Source organism: Zonotrichia albicollis, unplaced genomic scaffold, assembly GCF_047830755.1.
Source record: "Zonotrichia albicollis isolate bZonAlb1 unplaced genomic scaffold, bZonAlb1.hap1 Scaffold_150, whole genome shotgun sequence".
Classification (NCBI taxonomy): Eukaryota; Metazoa; Chordata; class Aves; order Passeriformes; family Passerellidae; genus Zonotrichia; species Zonotrichia albicollis.
Window position 1 is genome coordinate 30,157 of NW_027428364.1, and position 23,902 is coordinate 54,058.

Below are 23,902 nucleotides of genomic sequence, written 5' to 3' on the forward strand. Positions count from 1 at the left end.
TTATGGTGTACTCTGATTGGGATCTGAGACAAAGACCTTCCTGTTGAGTCACAGCATGTGCTGCACAAAAATGTGCAAGGAGAAGCAAGAAGCTACCAGGCTTTCCTTTTTCTTGATCAGAAATTATGGGGGACATACTGTGGGAAATATGCTGCATAAATGCATACTGTAGGAGGAAGCTTAGCCACCTGACAACTCCTACATTCAAACTGTGCAATCTTTACTATCAATTTTTTGATAAAAACCAGCAATTGACTTTTGTTTAGAGCTAAACTGGGCACTGCCAGGCTGTATGGAACCACTGTACTGCAATGCAGATGGCACCTTCCAGAGTTTATCATCTGTGCTTTCCCTTTGTGCTGGCAGCTGTGGCCACACAGACAACAAGGAGCACTCATTTATTTTGCTTCAGATTAAACTGCTTGCAATGGTCATAGGAGAAAGAACTCAACCCTGCTGGCTGGTTATGTTCATATGCTGTGTGAATAATGAATTTTGTTCCTTTCTTTTTTAGTATTGGATATTTATTGGCCACAGGTGTGGGCAACATGGTTTGAAAAGCAAGATCCTTAACTGGCAGTGAAAGTAGTTTTCCTCTATTTATACCTTCTAAGAGTTTGGTGCTATAGCTCTGTTACAGTAATTTTTTTTGTGTATATGGTTAGAAGGAGAGCTTGTACTGTGTGAGACTTGCTCTGACCACAAATTTGTAAAGAGTAATCAAATACTGTCCTGATTATAAAGGGCTTCACCACAGTGATCTGTTTATATGAAAAATTACCCATACCCTTATTCCAGATCAGTTTGTGATTAGTTTTGTTTGCTTTGTTAAATTCCTTCTGACACACACCAGGGGTTAGGCAGTATGCAGAAAAGGCTTTCAAAGTAGTTTAGTTCGCTAGAAAGGTAAAGCAGAGTCATAAACTGAGAAGTTATGTTTCAGTGTGTAGGGGTAACAAGGCAATTCCACAGTTGTTCCCCGGGGCATACTGCTAGTGCATTGCTCCTCTGGTGCTGGTACTTTATGGTCTTTGCAGAGCTGTGCAGTCAGTACAATGCTGGCTGGTTATTATATGCTCAACTGCATTAAAAGCAGCACATTTTTGCTATCCTAAACTCTCTCCTGGTGAAAAATCCTTGTTACAGCAACAATTAGTTGTATTGTCATTGGAGAGGAGACTGGCATTCCTCAGAGGAAGTAGTTATAATGCTCAAGTGTTCTTTCTAATATTGTTTTTTATTTATGATGTCACTGACTTCCTTTACTTGCTTTCATATTTCACATATCATGGATGGCAAGGAAAGCAGGATTTTTCCTCCAAGTGAGTCCTTCAAGACAGCTGATTTAGAGCTCTAGAGTGTGGATGGTTGCTCCACCCTAGGTATTCTGTTTCCGTCTAGCAGATTCTCTTTTTTTCCTCTATGCCTGGTAGTAGGTCTTTTTGGCCAAATGGTAAGTTTGAACATGCTGAAGTTCACATGGTGGGGATAAAATTATTCTCCAGAGAAAATTTTTTTCAGCTGTCAAGTCAGTTCAGTTCTGCAAGTTAAAACCTATGTAAAATCAACATTGTGGATGATTTATTTCTTGAATTTTGGAAGCACAAATCCCACAACTAGACAATTATGACCCCACCACCACTTGCAGAGGCTATGCCATGTGACTGCATGCTACTAAAGCATCTTATCACTTGCCAAATTGCAGGCTATGACTATACCATGCCCTTGACAGATAGTGAAATCATAAACCTGTGAAGTCTTTAAAAGACATCTGTACAAAGACCTTTCCTTTGTCTCCTTGATACAAGTTTGAAAATGTCCATTCTGGGATGTATCAGATACAGCATTGCCAGCCAGGTGAGAGAGGGGATTTTCCCAACTTTGCTTTCTACTGGGGCAACCTCACCTTGAGTACTGAGGGCAGTTCTGGGTGCCACAGTACAGGAAAGACATTGAGCTGTTTGGTAGAGAGTGTCCAGAGGAGGGCATGAGGATGGTGAAGAGCCTTGAGGTGGAGCCATGTGAGGAGTGGCTGAGGTCACTTGGTCTGTTCAGCCTGGAGGAGACTGAGGGGAGACTCATTACACTTACAGCTTCCTCATGAGGGGAAGAGGAGGGGCAGGCACTGATCTCTTCTCTGGGATGACAGTGACAGGACCAATGGGAGCGGCCTGAACTTATGTCAGGGGAGGTTAAGGCTGGATGTCAGGAGAAAGTTCTTCCTCGAGAGGGTGGTTGGGCACTGGAACAGAGTCCCCAGGGAAGTGGTCACTGCACCAAGCGTGGCAGAGTTCAAGGGGTGTTTAGACAGTACTCTCAGGCACATGCTGAGACTCTTGGGGATGTCATGTGCAGGGCCAGGAGCTGGACTTAATGATCCTGATGGGTCCCTTCCTACTCAGGAATTTCGTGATTATCAGCTGTAGTTGCTGCCACTCTGTCTATTGCCATATTGAGTGCTTTGATCCAAACCGCAGAAAGCAGACTTCTGCTGTTATTTCATACGCTTAGCTTTTCTGATAATCATGCGGAGCTGTGTTTTAAAGTTAATGGATTAGGTCCTACAGCTGCTGGAGGTCCATTTCAGAACAAGATTACAGATTTATGGTATAAATAATTGGAAGATATTCACAATCAAATTATCACTTTTGAGTTATTTGCAATTAATTTGAGGGGCTGCACTACCACATGATTTTAGGTGGATTTTGTTTCTTAGCAACATGGAGTTAAGGGTAATTTTTTTCTAACTGAAAATCATCATGTTCATATACAGATTTATCAGTGTTTGTTAAGGGTGCAGTGCACCGACTAAAGGATGTCATAGCCTCCTTTGCTTTGGAAAATCCCTTTGATATCATGAATATCTTAGAAAAGTTGCTAAAGGCAATGTGTCACCAACAGTGTGTCTGTGCTGTCCATCCCGCAGCATTAACCTGAGCTTTGGTAGGAGAAGCCGCACTAAGGCTAATAGGTCTAAATGGGTGTCAGCTGAAGTTTTTACATCTTGTTTTCAGTGTGTTTGCTTGTGGGAAGTGCCGTTTTAACCCCAGTGTTAGCTATTTATCTCTGCCAAGCATAGTGTTTGTAACTTGACTCTGCCATTGTATCCCTGTTTTTGCATGCTTTACTTGGACAAGAAAATGAGTGGCTTTATTTGAAATGTCACTGAGATGTAACATATGATTTAGACATTTTTCGTAAAGCAGAACACATACACAGTTTCCTAAAGCTGAGATTTAGACCAAAAATAAAATTTGAGTTTAGCCAGGGCATGCAGACTAGGACACCTGAAGTTCTAGGGCATATAAATTACTGACTTCTAGCAGATAGGCCTTGTACAGAAAGGCCCTGGAATGAGGTCTGAAATCACATTTTTACGTGTGCATATTTTTCTGTTCCCTATAGCTCATATGAGCTGACTAGCATCTTCAGTGGAATTGAGTGGACTTGGTTTTAGGCTATCACATATGGGAATTGTATGGATGATCTGATAATATTGGAGAGGGCAGGAAATAATATTTTAACTCTCTCACAGTTTACTCAGTTTTGTCAGTGCTTTTAACAGCCAGAATGTAGGTTTAGGATTTAAGCTGAACAGAACAGAGAGATTTTTGAAGTTCAACCACAGTTTGATAAGGACATGTTATTGTTTTGTAAAGGAGAGTTTTCAGAGTGTAACTGTAAAATTTTAGCTCTATTTTCTGAATTCATTATCGCAGCTCCCACTGAACGCAGCTTAGTCAACATTTCATCTTCAGGAATGGCTTGGAATCAGAAGTTAAGCAAGCTGGAGGAAATACATGCTGTAGTATAATAGAGAATCAAAATGTAATTTAATTTGTGTCCTCTTCTTCTTCAAGGCTATTTTACTTTAGTCCTTTCACCTGATCTTAGTATATTGACTTTAAAGGAATGAAGGATAACTGTTCTCTGTTGCAGCAAATGCTGCAGTATGCATAGTACAAAAGCCTAACAACCATCCACTATTGGCATGAAGTCTTTGTCCCCAGATACCAAGAGATTTTGGCAGAAGCAGGGTTAGTGAGCTGGTTCTGTTGGTCTAGGTACTGCAGTTAGTAAGCTGACCCACGCCGTCTAACAGTATGGTCAGCTGTGTACAAGAGCAGTGATTGTAACAGCAGCTGGTGAAACAAGCCACGTGCAGCTCTAAAGCCTTTGTTTTGTTGGTGTGGAAGGATGTGGCAGGTAACAGGGGCTTGATAACTGAAAGCAGAGGCTCTGGTTTTGTACTTAGAAAATGTGGTTTAGTGATTCAGGATTAGTGGCACAGGATTCAGTGTGCTTGCACGTGTACTACCAACAGCTCAGGTCAGTAAAGAGCCTGTGAAGCAGAGAGAGAACTGGAAAAACCTGTGTGCAATTAAAAAAAAACAGCATTCAAAGGGAATGTCAGAACTGAATGCTTCACTGTGATCTGTCACTCTGTCAGTAGTTGCCTGAGCTAAAGGGAGTTCCCAATCTGCTTGGAAGTTTCGGAGGTCTGAAATTGTTATGGCAAACATTGTAATTCACGTAAGTGGCTGTGGCTAAATAACCACTCCCATAGGGTTTTAGTCCATCTTTCTCATCCTCTGCCTTCCACACACTTTTTCTTATGTTCTCCTTTTCTCTGTTTTGTGTGACCAAACAGGATCAAAGAAGTTGATTGGGATGAAAAATCTGTGGTTTTTTTAATTATTACAGTTTACGTGTGAGTCTCATACAGCTCCCTGCAAGGCAATGTATAAATCCTTGGACAAGGTATCATAGGGAAGATGTCAAGAAGGCAGGAACATGAAAAGAGAGAAGAGGAAGTGGGACTGAGTTTTTAGAAAAATAATGTGGCCATGCACACCCCTGCATGACTTTCAGCCTGTAATGGGTTAAGATCTCATATTTCTGGATAACAGGAGAACATAAGGTGAATTTCAGTGTAATCTAACTAACGTATCTTTTGTAGTTTCTTTACTGTAGTTCTGAGAGATACTTACTTCAATTCACCCTAAATTATATACCACAGGAAGTGCACATTCCTCACTAGAATGCCATGGATGCTGTAACCAATATAAACTTGTAGCACATAAGCATCAGGGTATTTTCAGTCCCTTTTGCAAGTGTACTTTTGCAGAATTTCAGATGTGGTGTAATTGGATTTAAGATTTGTAAAAGGTACTAGAATTATACTACTGGAGCAGCCAGTCATCTATTAAAACATAAACATTTATCCCCATCGAGGAAAAGCATGCTTCATTTACATTGTTAAACAACACTTATCATCTAAAATTTGAGCACTCTTACCTGATTCTGCTGCTGTTAAACAGCTGATGCACTTCGTCATAGAAATTACTACTGTTTAAGTCAACTTCTAATTGTTTTGTTCAACCAGTTTTCCTAAAAGGAAAGAGGGGCATCTGCATTTGTATAGGAGGAAACTTTGTTGAAAGAATTGAAATTAAATATTTTTAAGTAAATTATTGGGATACATAAATTCAGTAGTTCTACCTAACATCACCTAACATGCTCATAGAAAATATGATACAGTATTTAAGGGCATCAGTCTAAGAATGACTACAAATGTCATGGGTTGTGCCCTGATCTAAGCCCCAGCCATTCCTACTCAGTCATGACAGTGGTTGTGTTCTTTAGCCAAATATTATTATTCAATTTTATCCCGATGAAAACCTCAGTATTTTTAAGAGCCATAAATAATTTATTTCAGGCTGATCCAATTTAGCAACTATTTTTCTCTTGTTTCATAGCTGCATTCATTTTTAAAGCACACCATTTTATGGACAGCTATCCGTTGTATCTTGCTTTTCCTTTCCAGCCTTCTACCTTAGAAAAGTATCAAAGGTTATTTATATTTTCTCCATTAGGCCTTAATACTTTCATTATGGAAACAATATGCTGATTCCTGTGATTGTTTACAATTGTGGTTTTTTGCTAGTCTTGCAAAATGTCTTGCTCCTTTTTTTCCCCATGCCAGACAGAGAGTAAGGCAGTTATTGCATGTCAAATGAATGCATATAGTTATATGTTAGAAGTGTTTCTGACTGTGAGAAGGCTTCTTTCTAATCCACCTGAGTGACTTGAGTCTGCAGGTCATTATTTTGGTTACTAGCACAAAGTAATCCCAGCAGTTTTAGAGGAAAGGAAATTGCCACTCAACCAGTATCATTCCTGATAGAATGAGGAGTGGAGACTTAGATTTTAAAAAGAAGAATATAAAAATGTAGAAGCGAGCTGATGCAGAGTTGGTTTTCACATTGTGCATTGCTGGATAATCATCTCTGTGTGTGCTTTTTCTTGGAGAAGTAATGTTTCCTCACTGTCTGGTTTAATAAAAGAGGATTTATATTAGCTACCTTCCCAGCAGACTTCTAAAGCTTGTGTAACTCTCCCTACAATATCATGATGAAAGGTATGTGTCTAGAAACAGTGTGTCATTTAACATTCTTGTTCCCTGTGATTTAATAGAAAATATGTGGAGAAAGTATACAGTATGCTTTTAACGCAGCAGTGACTCTGATATGATGCTGATCATGATGTGTGTTTGTTGTTTTTTTTTTTTTAATGGTATCTGCATCAGTAGGACTGGTTTATTATTTCTAGATGTTGATATACGTGATTTTGGGCAAAGTTTCTGTCTCCGTCTGTGCACAAACTGGAGGACAGAGTTGGTCGCTATGGTGCTGATGCCATGGATGAAGCTTATGAGATCTGGCTGTCCTGAGACCATCTCCACATCTGTGTTTACCATTCTCAGGCATAGCTCTGAGAATGGTAATTTCCCCAGCAAGGGAATTCACCCAGCTGCATTATACATGCTTTGGAATAGTCCACCAGGACAAGATGTTGGTGACTGTCCCAGGAATACATTGCTCTGAAGAAAAAGAGAAACTAAATCATTGGGAGGAATTACCTCTCTGAGCTGCCCATACCAGGATAGTCATTTAGTTCAGAGGGATGTGCAGGACACTGTTCCAGTATACCATTAAGCCAAATACCGTGAGTGATAACCATGAGTTATTCTTTATGCCTTTATGTATAACTAAAACCTGTCATAAAAGACTAGAAGCCAGTTTTTATCAGTTTTGACACAAGTATAAATCAGGAGCAGTTCTGTTGGCATTACTGTAACAGTAAACTGCAAAGTATCTCTTACCAAGAGACAAATTTGGTTTTATGTGGAATGAGAGTGGGTGCTACTGTACCACAGGTTTCAAGGAGTTGTGATTCAGCGTGACCCATATCACATTGTCTGCAGTGTTTCAGATTTGATGCAATTCCCCCAAGACCAGTTGAGATCATGAAACTGGAAGCATTTTTCATTCTTGTAGGGTGAAAACTGTCATAGAAATGAATGTGATGACTGGAAAAGCAAGTTACATTCTCAGTGCTTTAAAAATGGTGAGATTTTGTTTATCATTTGTTGTTGAAGCTATCTGATGAGTTTTCATTTTTGCTGATGTTATGCAATTTTGAAGCAATAGCTTTGATTATTAAGTTGTCCCATACAAAGATACAAAGTTTTAATTGACAGTATGTGGTTTAGGATGAAATGAAAAACTTGTCATGATTGTTGATTCAAGCGCAGTGCAGGGAGTGCTGGAAGTCTCAAGGTAATTGAGTTCCTGAAACGGATTAGTGAATCAGGCCTCAGCAAAGGAGTGGCCATCCTGTCATTAACACCAGCCACTTTATTGCCTAAGCAGAAAAGATGGTCTTAGAGCACAATGATTTTGTGTAGAGTTCTCCCATTAGCATCAGCCTCTGAAGGATCCAAACCTAAAATGCCTGTGCTTGAACACTACTGAAAATAAGGTGAGCCTGCTCCTTTGTCTCCTGTCAATAAAGGAAAAGCTTCTTTATTCCAAGGAAGTAGTGGTAATGTTTGCAAATGTTTACAAAAGCCTACATTTTTATTTCTTTATTCATTTCTGTTAGCTTTTGAGTAAAGATAATGGTTAATTAGATAGCAAATACCATCAAGAACCAGCATGCAAAAAACCCCCCATATTTCATAGGGTTGATTCACTGCAGTATTTTGTGAAGGTCAGGTCTTATAATTTCCTATTTTTCATTCTTGAATGTGAGGCTACATGAGAAAGCAAGTCTGTTCGTCCCCTAGCATTGCACAGTCTTCAGTCATATTTCTAAATAGAGAAAGAGGGAAAAAATAAGCTCTTAGCAGAGCTGTATCTCTTTAGAGAAGTTAAACAGTGAGATACAAGTTTTGTACTTTTGTATTTTGTAAAGTTACAGGAAGATGAAAGAGGAACAGCCTTGGCTTTTATTGCAGGATACTGAACAGAAGATTCTCCAGTCACAAAATGTATAGGAAATTCTTGCTTGTTCTCATTTCTGGCCTGGTGAGTTAAAGAGCAGTTTCATCTGGCTGCACAGTAGAATAATTTTTTGGATGAGTCTTAGAGGTGAATTTGACCAGAATGTGTGTGTGCTTCCACAGAGACCTTCAACATCAACATAAGACTTGAGATAATGAGTTGTTTGCTGAGTGTTTTGGTTGAATTTTCTCTGAATCAATTAATTTTATGCAGATTTCCCAAATATATGGAGGAGAGTGGGAAACAGTATTTAATGTGATTCATTTTGTTTGCATATTTAGTAGAAAATAGCTTATAAAATACAGTGTGTTCTGTTTTTCTTGAAGGAGCTTTAATTGCAGTGAGTACTGTGTTTCAAAGTGACTCTTTTGAAGTTGAGTTTTATTTGCTGCTCAGCTTGTTGTTTTAAATAAAAATCCTTGCATATTCTGATGAATATTTGCAGGTGATGAGGGGAGTCAAACCACATAAGAGCACCAGGTGTATTAATGAGCTTTTACAGCTATTAGTGAGCTGTAAAATTCTGGACTTAACCTGCTTATTATTGCAAACTGGGACATTGGCTCCATGCCATCTTCAGGTGTGTCAGTCACAGGCTGAGTCTGTGCAGCAATACTCACCTGTGTTTTTAAGGGCTTTTAAATAAACAGATGGCTGCCGCAGAGTATTTGAGGCTGGAAGTTTTGGGTCTTAGTAACTAGCAACAAATTGTAGGGCAAAGTTGGCTGTTTAAAAGTATCTTCATTTCCTGCCAATGGCACTTAACTGTTCCAAGGCTACTTTTGTTTAAAGTCTTCTTTCCCTGATCTTTGTCAGGGAAAGAATTTCTGGACTGGAATATTCAGGATCTCAGTCTTTGAATAGAGATCAAGGGGCATGTCAGATATGACTATAATCTCCCTGGAGCTAATTCCAAGATTTCTTGGATTTTGCAGATATGGAAAAATGACTGTTTATAAGGTAATGATTGGAATATCCCTCCATCATGCCATCAGGAAAAGTTAAAGCAAGCACTTCTCTGCTGATTCCATGTGACTGCTGCTTGCCAACAAATTAGCTTGCATGCTAGTCTTTCACATATTTAGAAGAGGATTTTTTTGTGGCACTTACATCCTATTGTGTGGACACGGGGTCTAGCACACCAAATTTCTCTTTGCTAAGGTAGGTGTTACTTTCTTGTGGATATTAAGAAGAAAGCAACACCTTTTTCTCTTCCTTTTTGCCCCTCAGCAAAGCCTTAGGCAGCTGTCTTCAGAAGAATTTATTGCTAGGCACACACTGCCTAGTAAAATTTTTGTGGACATTATTTTGGTTAAGGGAAACAGTGGAACGCAGACAATCCCATAAGAATTGGCCACTAATAGGGGAGGATTTTTGTATTGCTATGCAGGTTTAAGATATATTGTGTTATTTAATTTAAGTATTGCACAGAATGAAATGCTTATTCTCTATATTTATTCACAAAATCATTAGTACTAAAACAAAAGTCTAATTGAAGCAGCGCCTATCTATACTGTCACTCCTAAGCGTATACATTTAGTGATAATATACTTTCTTTCTTGTACATATATGAGAGCAAACAAAGCTGTAATGCAGCAATTTATTTGTTCTGTCAGGCTCACTGTTGGAACCATTCCACTGCCAGCTTAGGTTAGATGGAACAACACAAAGTCTATGCTCTTGCTTTTGTAAGGGCAATGCCAAGTATTCCCCTGTAAAGAAGATTAATAGAGCTATAAAAAAGTGGTGGCTTCACAATTGCTAATAGTTCTACACAGTCCAATAAAAATCTAAGTCCACTACTGAATTTCTGAAGGTGGGTCAATAAAAGTAACAAACTCCATACAGTTTTGTGGGAAACAGGAATTATTTCTGTGTGATACCATAGTTATCCTTCTTATTTGGTTCTATGTGGTGTGCAAAAGTGAACACCTCAGTAATTTAAAACAGAGAACAAATATGGATAAGTTTTGCTTGCTGATTTCTTTTTGCCACAGAGATGAGCACTGAAGCTATGGCAAATGCTTAGAGGCCCCATTGGTAGCTCCAGGAGCAGTTAGATAAAGATTCTAAATGGTCACAATTTTTTTCCTACTTGACTTATATGCACATTTAAATGTTATACAGTGGCTGTAAAAATGTGGCAAAGTGAAAAAGTTGGTTTTAAAATTTGAATATCGTACAAGATTTATTGAATTCCCATCTTTATAACTTAAGAGCCTCTATTTGGGTAGATATTTTAAAAGAACAGAGAAGTTAATTCCTTAATACTTCAAAAAATGAGTCACTTAAAAAAAATTAAGTCTTCTAGTTAGGGGTTGGGCAGTTCTTAAGGCTAGCATATTACACATTATATTTCATCTTATAATTGCTAGAAAATTCTGGTAAAACAGTAACAAACTGATGGGACCAGACTTGAATTTGCCATTGATGTGTATTGTTTCTGTATCCTTAGGGAAATGAAGCCTTTCAGGGGGGCTTTCAAGAGGAAGAGCTGATAAATTTCTCTGAAGTTGATGCAAGCTTCTCTGGGAAAAAGACCAGGGCCTGGAAAGCCTGTGATAGAGAGCAGCTGTTTCCAGACACTTGCATTAAATCTCAGACGTGCTTTCCTGCCAGCTACTTCAGTGCAGAAGATTAACAAACATGTCCATAGCACTCAAGCAAGTCTTTAATAAAGATAAGACTTTCCGCCCAAAACGCAAGTTTGAGCCTGGAACCCAGAGGTTTGAACTTCACAAACGAGCGCAGGCATCTCTCAACTCAGGTGTGGACTTGAAAGCAGCTGTGCAGTTGCCCAGTGGAGAAGACCAGAATGACTGGGTGGCTGTTCATGTTGTCGACTTCTTCAACAGGATCAACCTCATTTATGGGACTATCTGTGAGTTCTGCACAGAGAGGAGTTGCCCAGTGATGTCTGGAGGCCCCAAGTACGAGTATCGGTGGCAGGATGACTTGAAGTACAAGAAGCCCACAGCACTGCCTGCACCCCAATATATGAATCTTCTCATGGACTGGATTGAGGTGCAAATCAACAATGAGAATATATTTCCCACAAGTGTAGGTAAGTGTAAGGAAGAGGTCCTAAAGCATAAACTGCCTTTCATTCTTGTACTAAGCATGTTCTCTTCCCACATATTTAGGGATATAAAAGCTGTTGAACAGCAGTGAGGAGTAGGAGGGATCAGAAATAGTATGTAGTTCATGAAATGTTAACTATGGTTTCTAGGTATGATAGTGTTTGTTAGCCTTAAACGTTTATCCCTAATGATTCCTCAGGTTAATCACTGAGGGTGATCAGCATTGCATTAATAACTTCTTGAAAATTAATCAAATTTGTATGGCTTTGCACTTTGGCCAGCTACTTACATACAGAATGGATGGAAAGCAAAACTGGTCAGACTGCTCTCATAGTGTACATTTATGTACAAGACAGTGGAGAATCAAGAATGCAATGAACTTAGCTCTCCCACCCTCTCTTGATTTCTCGTCAAAAACTCAGAGGTTGTGAATTATTCTCCAAAGTATTGTTTTCAGTACTACATATAACTAATAAGCATTGTTATTATTTAAGCAGACAGCCTAGATGAGAGAGCTGTTAACAGCTTCACGTATTTCCTTCTATAATATTCTCTCTGAAGAGTGGCACAAGTAGGTTGAAGTATCCTTGCTGAAAGTGGAAGAATGCATTGCATAGTGCTGACAGCATAAATATTTACCTATGGCTGCATGCAACAACAAAAATGTTATGCTTTCAAAATGTACTTGCTTGATTTTTAGCAATTTTAATTAATGGTTTACTGCTTTCAAATGTAAAAGCTGGGGGCTTTCTGTAAGAAATGTAAGTTGTTATGTACTACTTGGCCCAGATGAGTAACAAACAGGAAGAATGCCATATGTTTAGATAAGCTCAGCCCAGTATTTTGGAGTTTATATAGGCAGCTAGGTCCTGCGACTAATTGGTAGATCATGCATCGAGAGTCTGCGTCTATCAGTGTTTCCAGACCTTTGAAATACCTTACACTTGGACTTGATGGCTGTCTATCTGGACAAATCTGTGGTTTGTTTCATAGTTTCTATCACTTTTCTGTACTACTTTAATAGGTAGAAAGGATGCATTAATTACATTGTTAATCTGGACTTTGACAACATGGCAAGAAGAAGGATGATATCAGAAGAAGCAGTATCATATATTTTTTGTGAGTGAAAAATGGGTTTGTTTTCTCAAGCACTAATTGCTTTTGTTTCTTCAGGGTAAATGACTTTTGGAGTTGAAGATTGTCTGAAGGTGCTGAGAAATAGATGATTTTGCTTCCACTGGTATTTCTGCAGGCTTTTGTTATACCAAATTTCTGCCTTGGAGTATTCCAGTATTGTTCTTTTTTTGTGTGATTTGCATATGTAGAAAGTGTTTGTCAGCAGATATGGGGAACAGGTAGCACAGCTGGTGTGCTGATGGGTTTTACTGAACCAGCTAATAATCTCTAACACACAAGCATTCAGCCCTAGATGCTCCACCATTATATTTGCAATAAGACACTTCTGAAGGAACTTTTGTCCTGATGGTTTACTTATTGTAAGCTAAGAATGACATCAGTAAATACTCTCAGTCTACTTCTCCCAGCTGCTTCTGCTGTTGTCAATTAAGTCAAACATGAAACAACTGATGGAGGGGAAAGATGTCTGGTCTCTAAAATGGGGCTGGACTCTGATAAAAGTAAAAACAGGAAAGCCCAATGTTCATAAAAATCTTTGTCTTACTCTGAATTGATCCAAAGGAAAGGGACAAGTCTGCTTGTATTGGACTTTGCTGTATTCATATTACAGACTGAGATGATTGGACAGTCTTGTAAAGAGATTCTGTAGATACCTTTAGAGCATTATTAGAGCAGTTCTTGTACCCCTGTTTCTCTCTTGCATCCTCTTCAGCCTTTGCTGCAAATACCATGCTGGCCCCCTGCATATTTCTCATTTTCTTTTTGATTAACCACTTTCCATATGAAAATGTTGATAAAATTGTTTGGGAGGCTTTAGATCTTTCAATTCAGGGACAAACACATGGTATGTTGAATTTAGTATTCTGGGTATCTCTTATGTGAGCAAGTCCCTATTTAGGGACTCAAAACATGCAAAGGGAAGTTTGGATCTGTTCCTGGGGTAAGTTGCCTTTCAAAAGAATATTTTTGGCCGATTTTCATATCAGTCCCAAATTTGGATGTGATACTACCTGTAAACCTATCTGAGTACTGCATTATAAAGCTGTTGAATGAAATTCACTGAACATGTGTATTGTTACCTGTGCTGCATTTCACAAGTGATCAGAGAGGGAACCTTTGTTGCTGTGTTAGATACTGTTTATTCCTATCTGTTCTGCAGCAGCCTTTTGGTTAGCCTATGCACCATAGGCATAGTGCTAATTAAAATATCTGTTTTAATTCACATAAATTAATGGTGATGAGTATGACAATTCTTCATTCTTCACAGCAGCTGAAATAAATCTTGAAAGATGATATACTCAGAAAACAAAACAGGCTTATATATGACCTTACTAATAGGACAACAGTTTTAAAGTGTTGAGTGGCTGTAAATTAGAGATTGCTTCATTGCTTTGAATCTTTCTAGTCTAAAGATAATTGTTCTAGGAAAAAAAATGTGTCCAGTGGATGGTATTTGGGCTGACTTTTTCATTAGCAGATAAGTTTAATGAGGAGATCCAGAGCTGGGTTAGTAAGTGCTGTTCACAGAAACCCTGAACACACTTTTCTCAGCTTAATCCTATTAAACTTTTCCTCTTTCATTTAGCATGTCTTATGCAAACTATCTAAAGAAGGATTTCAAGAGCTGTAATTAAGTGCAGCTTTCACTCAGGAGCTAGTTTCAAGGAAAAAATTTCAGAGTAGGGATAGCAAGGTTTGGTGGGATCTTCATTTTGTGGTGGTGGTTTTCCTCAGTGGTAAAAAAAAACCAACCAAACAAAAAGAAAACCAAACCAACCAACCAAACAAACAAACAAAAAAAAAACCCAACAAAAAAAACCCACAAATGCAATTGAGTTATAAATTGTTATAAATGTTATATTTAACCTTGTCAGTGTTTGTACTGGCACAATGGCCTATGGCCTCTTACCAGTCATCTGTGGTCTGATGTGATCTGATTTCCTTTCTGCTTTCCCCTGTCCTTCTGGTTTATTCATTTTATGATAAAGAGCCTCATCCCTCAGCCACTCTCCCAGTTACAGGGAGCTGGTTGCATGGAAAAAGAACTGTCAAGAATTGTGTGCAGGTGATAAAAGCAGGTGCTGAATATCAAGACCACTTCTTTGTATAGCAAACCTTGAACGACTGTTTTTATAAAATGGCCTCACCTTCTGTAGAAGATTGTTCATGATTATGTTCTTATGTCCTTAATGGGTGAGAATGCAGGAATAGAACAGAGTCTGTACACCTGCTCAGCCACTGCTGAATCTATCCATCCCCAAAATTAGTTTTTGTAATGTGCCTGGTGTTTATTTAGCTTTAGAGTAAATTCTTTGGTAAGTACTAGTTGCTCTTTAGCGCACCTACTAGTCTCACTGTTTGACACTTTTCAAGGAATATATTTCTCAGCCTTTGGTAAACAGGCTGAAGAAATAATTTGGAATGGAAAGCAGTAGATCCTAGGAAAAGATGCACTTTTTGTTGAACTGTATCAGCTTTCACCAAATGAGTAGTTTTGGCAACCTCAAAAAAGGAGCTAAGAAAGAATTTTTTATTGGAAAGAATTCTTACAGAAGAATTCTATTTTTATGTGCTCCCTTTAAATTCTGATTTCAAAACATGATAAAACAATTTGCTTTAGGTTCTTTCCTGTACTCATTGCAGCCATAAAATGAGAATAATTATGTATTGTTGGTATGCTGAGGTTTTTTCTGTTGTAAGAGTTACTGGGAAAGATACACAGAAATTTAAGGCCACAGGGTATTATGTCATTTATTCTAATCTGAACACCAGCATAACACAGGCCAAAGAACATCACCACATGATTTCTTCATCTGGTCCACAGATTGAAATGAGAAGATGGTCAAGCAGCAGAAAATGTTGCTGAAACTAACAGAAAATTGACTTCTTTTCTGGCTTGACATAATGAAATTTTTTTCCCAATGAAGAAAATTGGGAAAGGAGAAGAAGAAGAAAATTGAAGAAAAGTAGTTGAGAGAGAACAAAGGTTGTGCCATCTCCATCTTTCAGGGTTTGCAAGACCAGGCAGAATAATGCCCCAAGCAACCTAATCTGATGGGATGCAGACTTCCCAAAACCAGTGCTAGCTTTAAATATTCTGTGATTCTTAATTCAAATTTCAGCACTGCCAGGCTGCCTAAAGAACTAAATGAGCTAAATTTATTGAAACCTGATTAAGCAGTTTAAGAAACCACAGTTTGACATTTAAAGGATGTACAAAATCACTTTTAAGGTATAAGAGTTCTTGTATAGGAGGATTTTAAAAGTTATTAATTAATCAAATAGCCTAGTTATGGCTGATCAAAATAAAAATACATCAAACATATTTAAAACCTAGGACTTCAGCTGAAAAATTAATGTGTCTTTATCAATACTTTGGCTGTTCCATGCTTGGCTAGCAAATTTTGGTATCTAACAGCTTCAGGTTTTGCACAGAGCATGTGTATGATGCTGCTTTCAAAGAAAGGAGCCTAGTATGTCACAACAATTCACCTACTAAAGCAGACCAAGATTCTGGAGGGCCTTTGTAGATATGATTCAAATTTTTCTATGGTTTCCTCCTAATATTGTGGTATTGTAGAATTTTTTACAGTTATTATTGTGGAATTTTCTACAGTTTTCTTTTCTTACAGTTATGTCTGTCTTATTCCTGTTCCAAAGTACGAGGAAGTGTCCATAGTGTGGGCAAAGTGGTGCTTGCTGGCATTTCCTGCACACACTTTTTATTCATTTTTTTGCTGCTGTTGCAATTGCACTATCTAGGAGCTGCCATTGTTTCATGCACACCCACCCCACAATGAAAAATATACAATCTCTATAGCTGGTATGTTTCCATTTTTTTTAAGACAAAGCTTTGCCAGGGACCAAAGGGAAGTCAGATTGCTGTCTGTTAACTGGTAATTCAGTCACCCAGTCCTAGATGCATGCAGCTGTAGTCTACCACCTGAAGACGAATGTAAAATCCAAACAATTCTTTCTGCTTGATCTTTGCACCTTTGTGAATTATTGATGGATTTGGTCTGTGGAAGGGTTTTATTTTGTAAGGTTTACCTGCTTGTCCCTGTTACTGCCCTTTCTTGGTCATTCCTTCAACATGGATGTGCCTGACAAGAGCTTTGAATTATTTATGTCAATGACATAAAGAAAATTCTGCAAAATACAGACTGTCCTATGGCTACAGCTTTTTTGTCAGTTATTAAACTTTATGAATACTGTGCCTATACGAATGTTATAGCAGCAGCACAGCTATGCTCTTAGAGAGTTTGGTGTCTTGAAATATATGTGCTTGGAAAATATCAGGTAGATATTTTACTATTAGATTGCACATCTGAGCTTCCTCCTCCTCGCACCTTTTTCCTGCCCCTGTCGTTCAGGATCTAACAGGTGATTCAAAGTAACCTAAGCTGGCATATGAACCAGCCCACAAACCTAGCATGCTTCAAGAGTATCATCACAAAAGATTGATGAAAATTGCATTAAGTCCATCTGGATGGTGAGTGATGCAGTTTAGCAGTTAGCAATCTGGTCTTCTTGGCATTGAATTACTTTCTTGCTGACTGATTATATCTTGGAGGAATTTGATTCCCTATTTGTATCTGATATCTAAAATGCCTTGATTAGTTTAAGTATTCTACTTTTACAATAATAGGGACTGAAGCTTGGGAGTAGTCTAGACCAGTAGTCTGGTCCTGAAGCCATATCACTGACAAGCCTTCCTCAGTGTATCCCCTTGGTCTGTTGCTCTGTGTATCATTTGAGGTACCTAAAGGTCCACTGCCAGCTCAGACATATGAATTAACCCATTCTGCAATCTAGTTTTGATGATAGAAGAAAATATGTGCAGTAGAAAGTAAGTGCAAATTTATTAGTGTATTCTCTGCTTTTCCATGAGAAGGATTTGGCTCTGCTGGTATGAAGGAATGCTGTCTCACCTGGAGAATGTGTACTGGGAGTCTGATGCTTAGTGTGACATGTTTTCAGTATTGTGGTAGTCATTAAGGGCTACAAAGCACTTTTGCTAACAGACTAAGAAGCAGGTCTCGGTGGCTTTCTTCCTCCATTCTCTGTGTCTCAAACTTGAGGGAAATAAAAGGAAATCAACTTAAGTGGTGGCATGAATGGTGGTGGAGTGAAAATTTGAGCGGAAAGGGATGTTTTAACTGGCTCTGCAAAGGTTTCAGGATTTCTGCTCAGTCTGGTGCTGGTTTTGGAGGAAGAAAAAAGTACAGAACACCCACAAGAAATGGTGTCCCATGTAGGAACTGGGGTAGTTTGTCCAATATCTGCCATCTCCCTTGTTCTTAAGGAATTCAGCTTTCCAGCACATTGTCAGTACGTATGTTGTGGGAATTACTTAAATTAGCTTCTCAGAGATTCAGCAATGCCATGACCACAACTTCTACCCTAACTGGACTTGTAACCTCTTCTCTTTAGCCACCTTCACAGCACAGCCGATGTCTACAATGTTTAAGTAGGCATGCTGGGCTTGAGCTTGTGCCCAACTCAAAAAGTGTGGGAAATGTGGTACCTTGAACATACTTTACCTTGGAAAGTGGGTTTTTGTGAACTGAGCACTCTGCATTCTGCAGTGATGTGTGAATTCCTTCCTGTGATGAACAAGAAGAATAGCTTCTTATGTGAAACCTTCTAAAAAAGACTTTGTGTCACAGGCTGCGAGGCAGAATGTGTGTAGGAGAAGAATTTACGTATCATAATGACTTTGCTGGTTCATTGTTTGGAACACAAATAAAATAAGATTCACAGGAATAAATTTTTTTAGTTACTACCTCTTGCTTATGTTTTTTTGCCAAATTGAAGTTGTTGTTTAAGCTCAGAAATATTGTAGAAAATTCATGGTACTCCCTACTTTGAGAAATGTATTTTCATCCTTAAGGTCAATCTTCTGAGCACAACATTGGTACTTTGGGGCATGTTTTATGCACAGTCTGGCCAAGGGAAGAGATGTATGCCCTGATAACATGACATATCACCTGCACCAGATATATGGTAAAAATCATCAGAATGAAGAGTGATCATAGAGGCATGAAAATAAAATTATTTAGTCCTAATTGGTTTAAACAACAACCTCAGTTTGGTTTCACTGTTGAGTGGCTGGAGTGACGCTTAGTGTGGAAGTCCTAAGTCTAGGAGAAGATTTTTGCTTCAGACAGAAACGTCAATACTCTCTTTTAAGTTTCTCCATCCTCTTTCAAGTAGAAATTTGGCCTCCTAAATTCATATAGATTATGTATATGGAGCAAGAGCAGAAACTTTAGGAGGGAGAAAACTTATTAGTCACTTTTAAATGAGGTTCTCATGTCTTTTATAGGTATTTTTTGAAAAAAGTCAGATATGTAGAAAATACTTGGATAAAAAAGCCATTATGCAGCTAAAAACCAAAAATAATGTGGCCAGCAGGACCAGGGCAATGATCTTCCCCCTGTACTTGGCACTGGTGAGGCCCACCGTGAATCCCGTGCCTAGTTCTGGGCCTCTCCCTACAAGAAGGACATTGAGGTGCTGGAGCGATTTCAGAGAAGGCCAACAAGGCTGGTGAAGGGTCTGGAGCACAGGTCTTATGTGGAGTGGTTGAGGGACCTGGGTGTGCTTAGTCTGGAGAAAAGGAGTCTGAGAGGGGCATTGCTCTCTACAGCCACCTGATGAGAGGTTGCAGCCAGGCGAGGGTCAGCTGCTGCTCTCAGGTAGTCAGCAACCAGACAAGAGAAAATAGCCCCATGTTGTGCTAGGAGGAGTTTTGATTGAATATTGGGGAAAATTGTTCCATGAAAAGCATTATTAAGCATTGGAACAAGCTGCCCAGAGAAGTGGTTGAATCATTTGGAGGTGTTTAAAAGACGTGTAGATGTCGTGTGGAAGATACTTGGGCACATGTCTTAGTGATGAACTTGGCAGTGTTAGGTTTATGATTCAACTTGATCTCAAGAGTCTTTTCAAACCTAAATAATTTCATTATTTTGTCTTTAAACACAAAGCCAAGAATTATATATTCAGATAACCTGTAAGTGTTCATTCTGATAATGCCACAGAGAAAACCATCAAACTTTTTCAATAGGAGTATTTATAGGTGTGATTAAGTCACTTGTGTGTTAACCATTAAAAGACAATTGTATTTCTGTGCCTAGTTCTGCAGAAGTTCTCTGCCTTGAGGTGCTTTACATGCTCATAGAAAAAAAAGTCAGCAAGAGATTACAGGAAGAAAAATTATATTTATATATATATATATATATATATATAATGGGAAGGTTATATATATAACAATATCTATACAAATATATATATATATATTTATATATATATATATATATATATATAAAATTATTATATTATATAACAGGAAGAAAAGCAGTTTAGTATGGTTGCTGTGAGGATGGATTTTTCTGCATCATATTTGTTTGGTCAGTGTTTTCAGCTGAACACTCACTGGTACTGCTGCGCATGACATGATTAGTCCTTGTCTGCATAACTGCATCTTACATATCTCTTTTCTGCATGAGTGTGTTTACGGTGTTAAGGTGATACCAAAGAAGTTAAAGGTAGGGACGATGGGGGTCATTCTGAAGGGAGTACATTTCAGACACTCTGAGTGCCTTCCCTTTAGCTCTGTGGTTGTTGTATACACTATTTTTGTGGTATGTGCGCCACTGCGTTCCTTTATGCAGAGAATTGTCAATACTCTGTTCCTTAGGTACTCAGAACTTTGAGGTAAGCAACTTGAAATCTAGACTATAATGTGATTCTGAAAAAGACAGCTGTATTTTTTCTAGTGTATTGATTATTAAGGGTTGTAAGAGGCCTGGGACCTTAACAGAGAACTTTAAGTAGGAGGGACAACAACATTTTTATTTTTGAAAAATGTAAGTGCATGCAACCCTGAACATGAACATATTAGGTTGCTTGGGAAGTAGAGGAGGAGAAAAAAGCAGACGTCAGTCTTGCACCATTGCCAGTCTTTGCATTGTTAAGGTCAATGTTAATTTTATTAGAAAACTTTTCTACAGCCCACACAAACCTTCTGCTTATTCACTGTCCCTCTGTCCTTAGCAAAGGGACCCAAGGCTTACTGTATATGTGCCACAAGACTGTGATACAGTAATTCAGCCATTCATTAAAATAGAACAGATTTAAGTTTATGTGCTACATTCAGAAGAAGCCGAATTACTCTTAAAAGCAGGTTTAGTCATAATTGGTTCACTAAGGGAAAAGAGCTCATTCGTGCCTTTGTCATAGCTGTCAAACTATCGCTACCACACAGGATTCACAGCTGGTGCTGTGTACACAAATACTAGTGACACTGCTGTAAAACATGTTTCTTCATTTAATGTTCCAGTAAGGAGTTTAAAGTAATGAGCTTTTTCCCTGTTTATGGAAAATTGAAAATGGAAAATTGTTTTCCTGTCAAAAATGGTGTTTGAACATAGAATTGTTCATAGTAGCTGGCAGTCCTGTAGTACTCCCAAGACAGGTTTTCTACAACTTCCTAGCTAATGGAAACTTTGAAAAGTATATAGCTGAAAAGTTTTTGAACTATGCATAGGTCCATACTGAATGGTAGAAAATAAAGTAACTGAAAACACTAGAACAACTCAACAAAAATGGATACTCACCAGCTTATGCTCCATGCTTTGATAGGGCAAATCTGTGCTGTGGTTCTAGCATGGAAACCTGTTATGTGCCAGGGGACTGCCTGACTTCAGAAAACCTAAACAAAACTTAGAAGCTTTGGCAGGTTATTCCTTTCTGCATTTATGGGTCTATCCAAGGAAGCATAAAATGCCTTCTTACACCTTTTCAATGTCCTGGAAAAATCAAAGCAGAAGCCTTGAATTTTCAGAGCAGCAATGCAAACACTTCTATAAAGATGACCAATATAAGGAATGTCTGTAGGTGGTGAGAGCTAATTGGTGTTGAGACTTTGGTAACTGGGAGCTATGTTTTCCCAGTCCACCAGCACAGGCCTTTCTATGTGACTTGCTTTCTTGCTCCTTAAAAAACCAACCTGTGATTGTTCATGAGAGGTGTACAACTTCACAGGGTCATGGTTTTTAAGTGCTGTAGAATTTCTTCTACAGTCTCTAATCTATCCATAAGTTACCTCTGTGCAGAGGTAACTATGGATAGTTACCTCATGAAAATCTGCTTTCTATTTGACTGGAATTGCACAGATATACAACAGAATCTGGAATTTAATAATTCTCTTTCATTCTCTTCTTAATGCTGTAACTGACTGTTAGCTGAGCAGTTTTGATTGAAAACCATCAACCAACACATTCCAGAAACTACTTGCAGAGAAAAAAAAAAAGTGCATCCTGCATATGCTTTTTGGTGTTCAAAGCCAAAATATTAAAGCCAATCTTGTAAATGTATCTGTGGCAGGGTCAAATGCTTGAACTACAAACAGAGCTGATGAGTAAAAGAAATAATGTAAACAGTTGCTTTCTCTGTTACCTTCTGCAAGCCATGTGGATGTGGATAGGTCTGCATAAGCTGTATTGAGGCAATAAACTTTCCTTCTCCTACCCTAGTGTTCAATGTCGGCTCTGTGTGCCTAAGCAGTGACTGAGAGACACCAGACAACTGTTACTACCCTGTAACTCACATTAGTGACAGGCTCCCCAGAGAAAGGCTCTGCAGCCTGACAGTCATTCTTGGCCTGAGTTGTAAGCTCTGTGTCACAGGGATTAAACAGCCTTTATAATACAAATTCTTCCGTTACAGTGCCACAAAACTTACATGTGCATATTGTGGACTGTGAAAATATAAAATAATTTTTAGTGCCTGACACTGTTTATATGAAACCGCAAGTCATTACACAATTTTTGATTACACATTTAACCTGGAAGAATTGTTTTCCAGTAGAGAAAAACCACAAAAGTCAAGGCCTAAATAGTTTCCTTTTCCCTGAAGACTCACCCAAGATGCTGTCCAGCAGATGATTTTCCACAGCTGTAGCTTCCTCCCTGTGCAAATGAACATAGGAATTTCCTAGACACACAGATGAAACATAGTGTTTCATGTGTCTCCCATTCCAGACGTTAGCTTCACTTGGAAAATCCTCTGAGTCATGCTTAGAATGCTTGTAATAGGGGGTATATGTGATACCTGTTCAGTGACTGTTTTGTATTACTGAGCAGAAAATAACACTTGCAGGAAACTCAAAGATTAGGAAAGACCTTACAAATGCTGAGAGCCTCTCAGCAACACTATGGAGTGAAACAGGCTTTACTGACAGTGCTGACACAGGGGATTTTTTATTTCTTTCCAACTCACAGTGAATCACGTCTAGGAATTTCAGGACGGCAGTGTCATTTCATATGCTTGAAAATATGCAGTGGAAACTTGCATTTGCTTCTCATAATGTGAATCAGTGGCACTTTGACTCATTTAGAAACAAAAGGATGGTTGCTGAGTAATCAGCAGGAATCAGAGATAACCGAGAAAGGAATAATCAAAGTCAATTAATAGTTAGAGGGGAAGGGGAGGACAATGAACAGCATATCTTTGATAGACTAACCTCTCATCTGGATATGGAAAGAAGTATCTTTTCATTTAAAAAGATGATGTTCAGGTGAACTGAGAAACATTATAGTTGACCAATGAATGTATACTGTCAACATTAGCATGGTGAAATAATAGTGATTTTTGCTGTCAATTTGTACAGCATTGACTCTAACCAGACTTAACAGACAAAATTCAGTCCTCTACTAGACAAAATCCCTGAAGCTGACTATAGTACTAAGCAGGAGAAACACGTCCAAATCACATGCTGGATGACATAATATCTTTTAGAAAAGTGCCAATGAATATTTAGGTATTATGACAACACATCTGTTTAGAATTTATATGCTTTAGAATTAGTTGCGTTTCTTGACTGCCTTTCTTTTGGATTTTTAAGGCTTGGTTTTGTTTGGTTTTTTTAAATGAGGTGTAATTGTTCAAGAGCCCTATAAGGCATGGTAAATGGTACTATTTCACTTGTCAAATTGAAGGCCAAATCTCAGGTAACCAAAGTAGTCTACATAGTGTGTAAGTAGCTGTTCAGGTAGGAAATTCTAAGTAAAAATTATTTTTCTTGAATTGCGTTTTGTTTGTTTTTTTGTTTGTTTGCGGATCCAGAAACAGGTCACAAATGCATGGTAGTGGCAGTGATGCCAAGCGTACTCTTTACCTATTCCTAAACTCATAGCTCCGTATATGCAGGAGTAAAGAAAATGAAAACTGAAAGGCTTTAGAAAGACTCCAAATCCCATGCATTTCTAGCCCTCCAAGAGAATGCTTGATGCATTTTCTGGGAGGATTAAAATTGTAGATCAAACAGAA

At 38.5% G+C, this 23,902-nt stretch overlaps 1 protein-coding gene across 2 annotated transcripts in view; it reads left to right on the forward strand.

The window, feature by feature from the left end:
- Nucleotides 1-23,902, forward strand: part of LOC102064703 (MOB kinase activator 3B) — an 87,593-nt gene that overhangs the window by 26,489 nt on the left and 37,202 nt on the right. For both annotated transcript variants that reach the window (XM_074533915.1, XM_074533916.1), the window contains exon 3: nucleotides 10,804-11,412. In XM_074533915.1, the coding sequence (XP_074390016.1) occupies nucleotides 10,995-11,412 (418 nt within the window). In that variant the 5' untranslated portion in view covers nucleotides 10,804-10,994. The remainder of the gene's footprint in view (nucleotides 1-10,803; nucleotides 11,413-23,902) is intronic.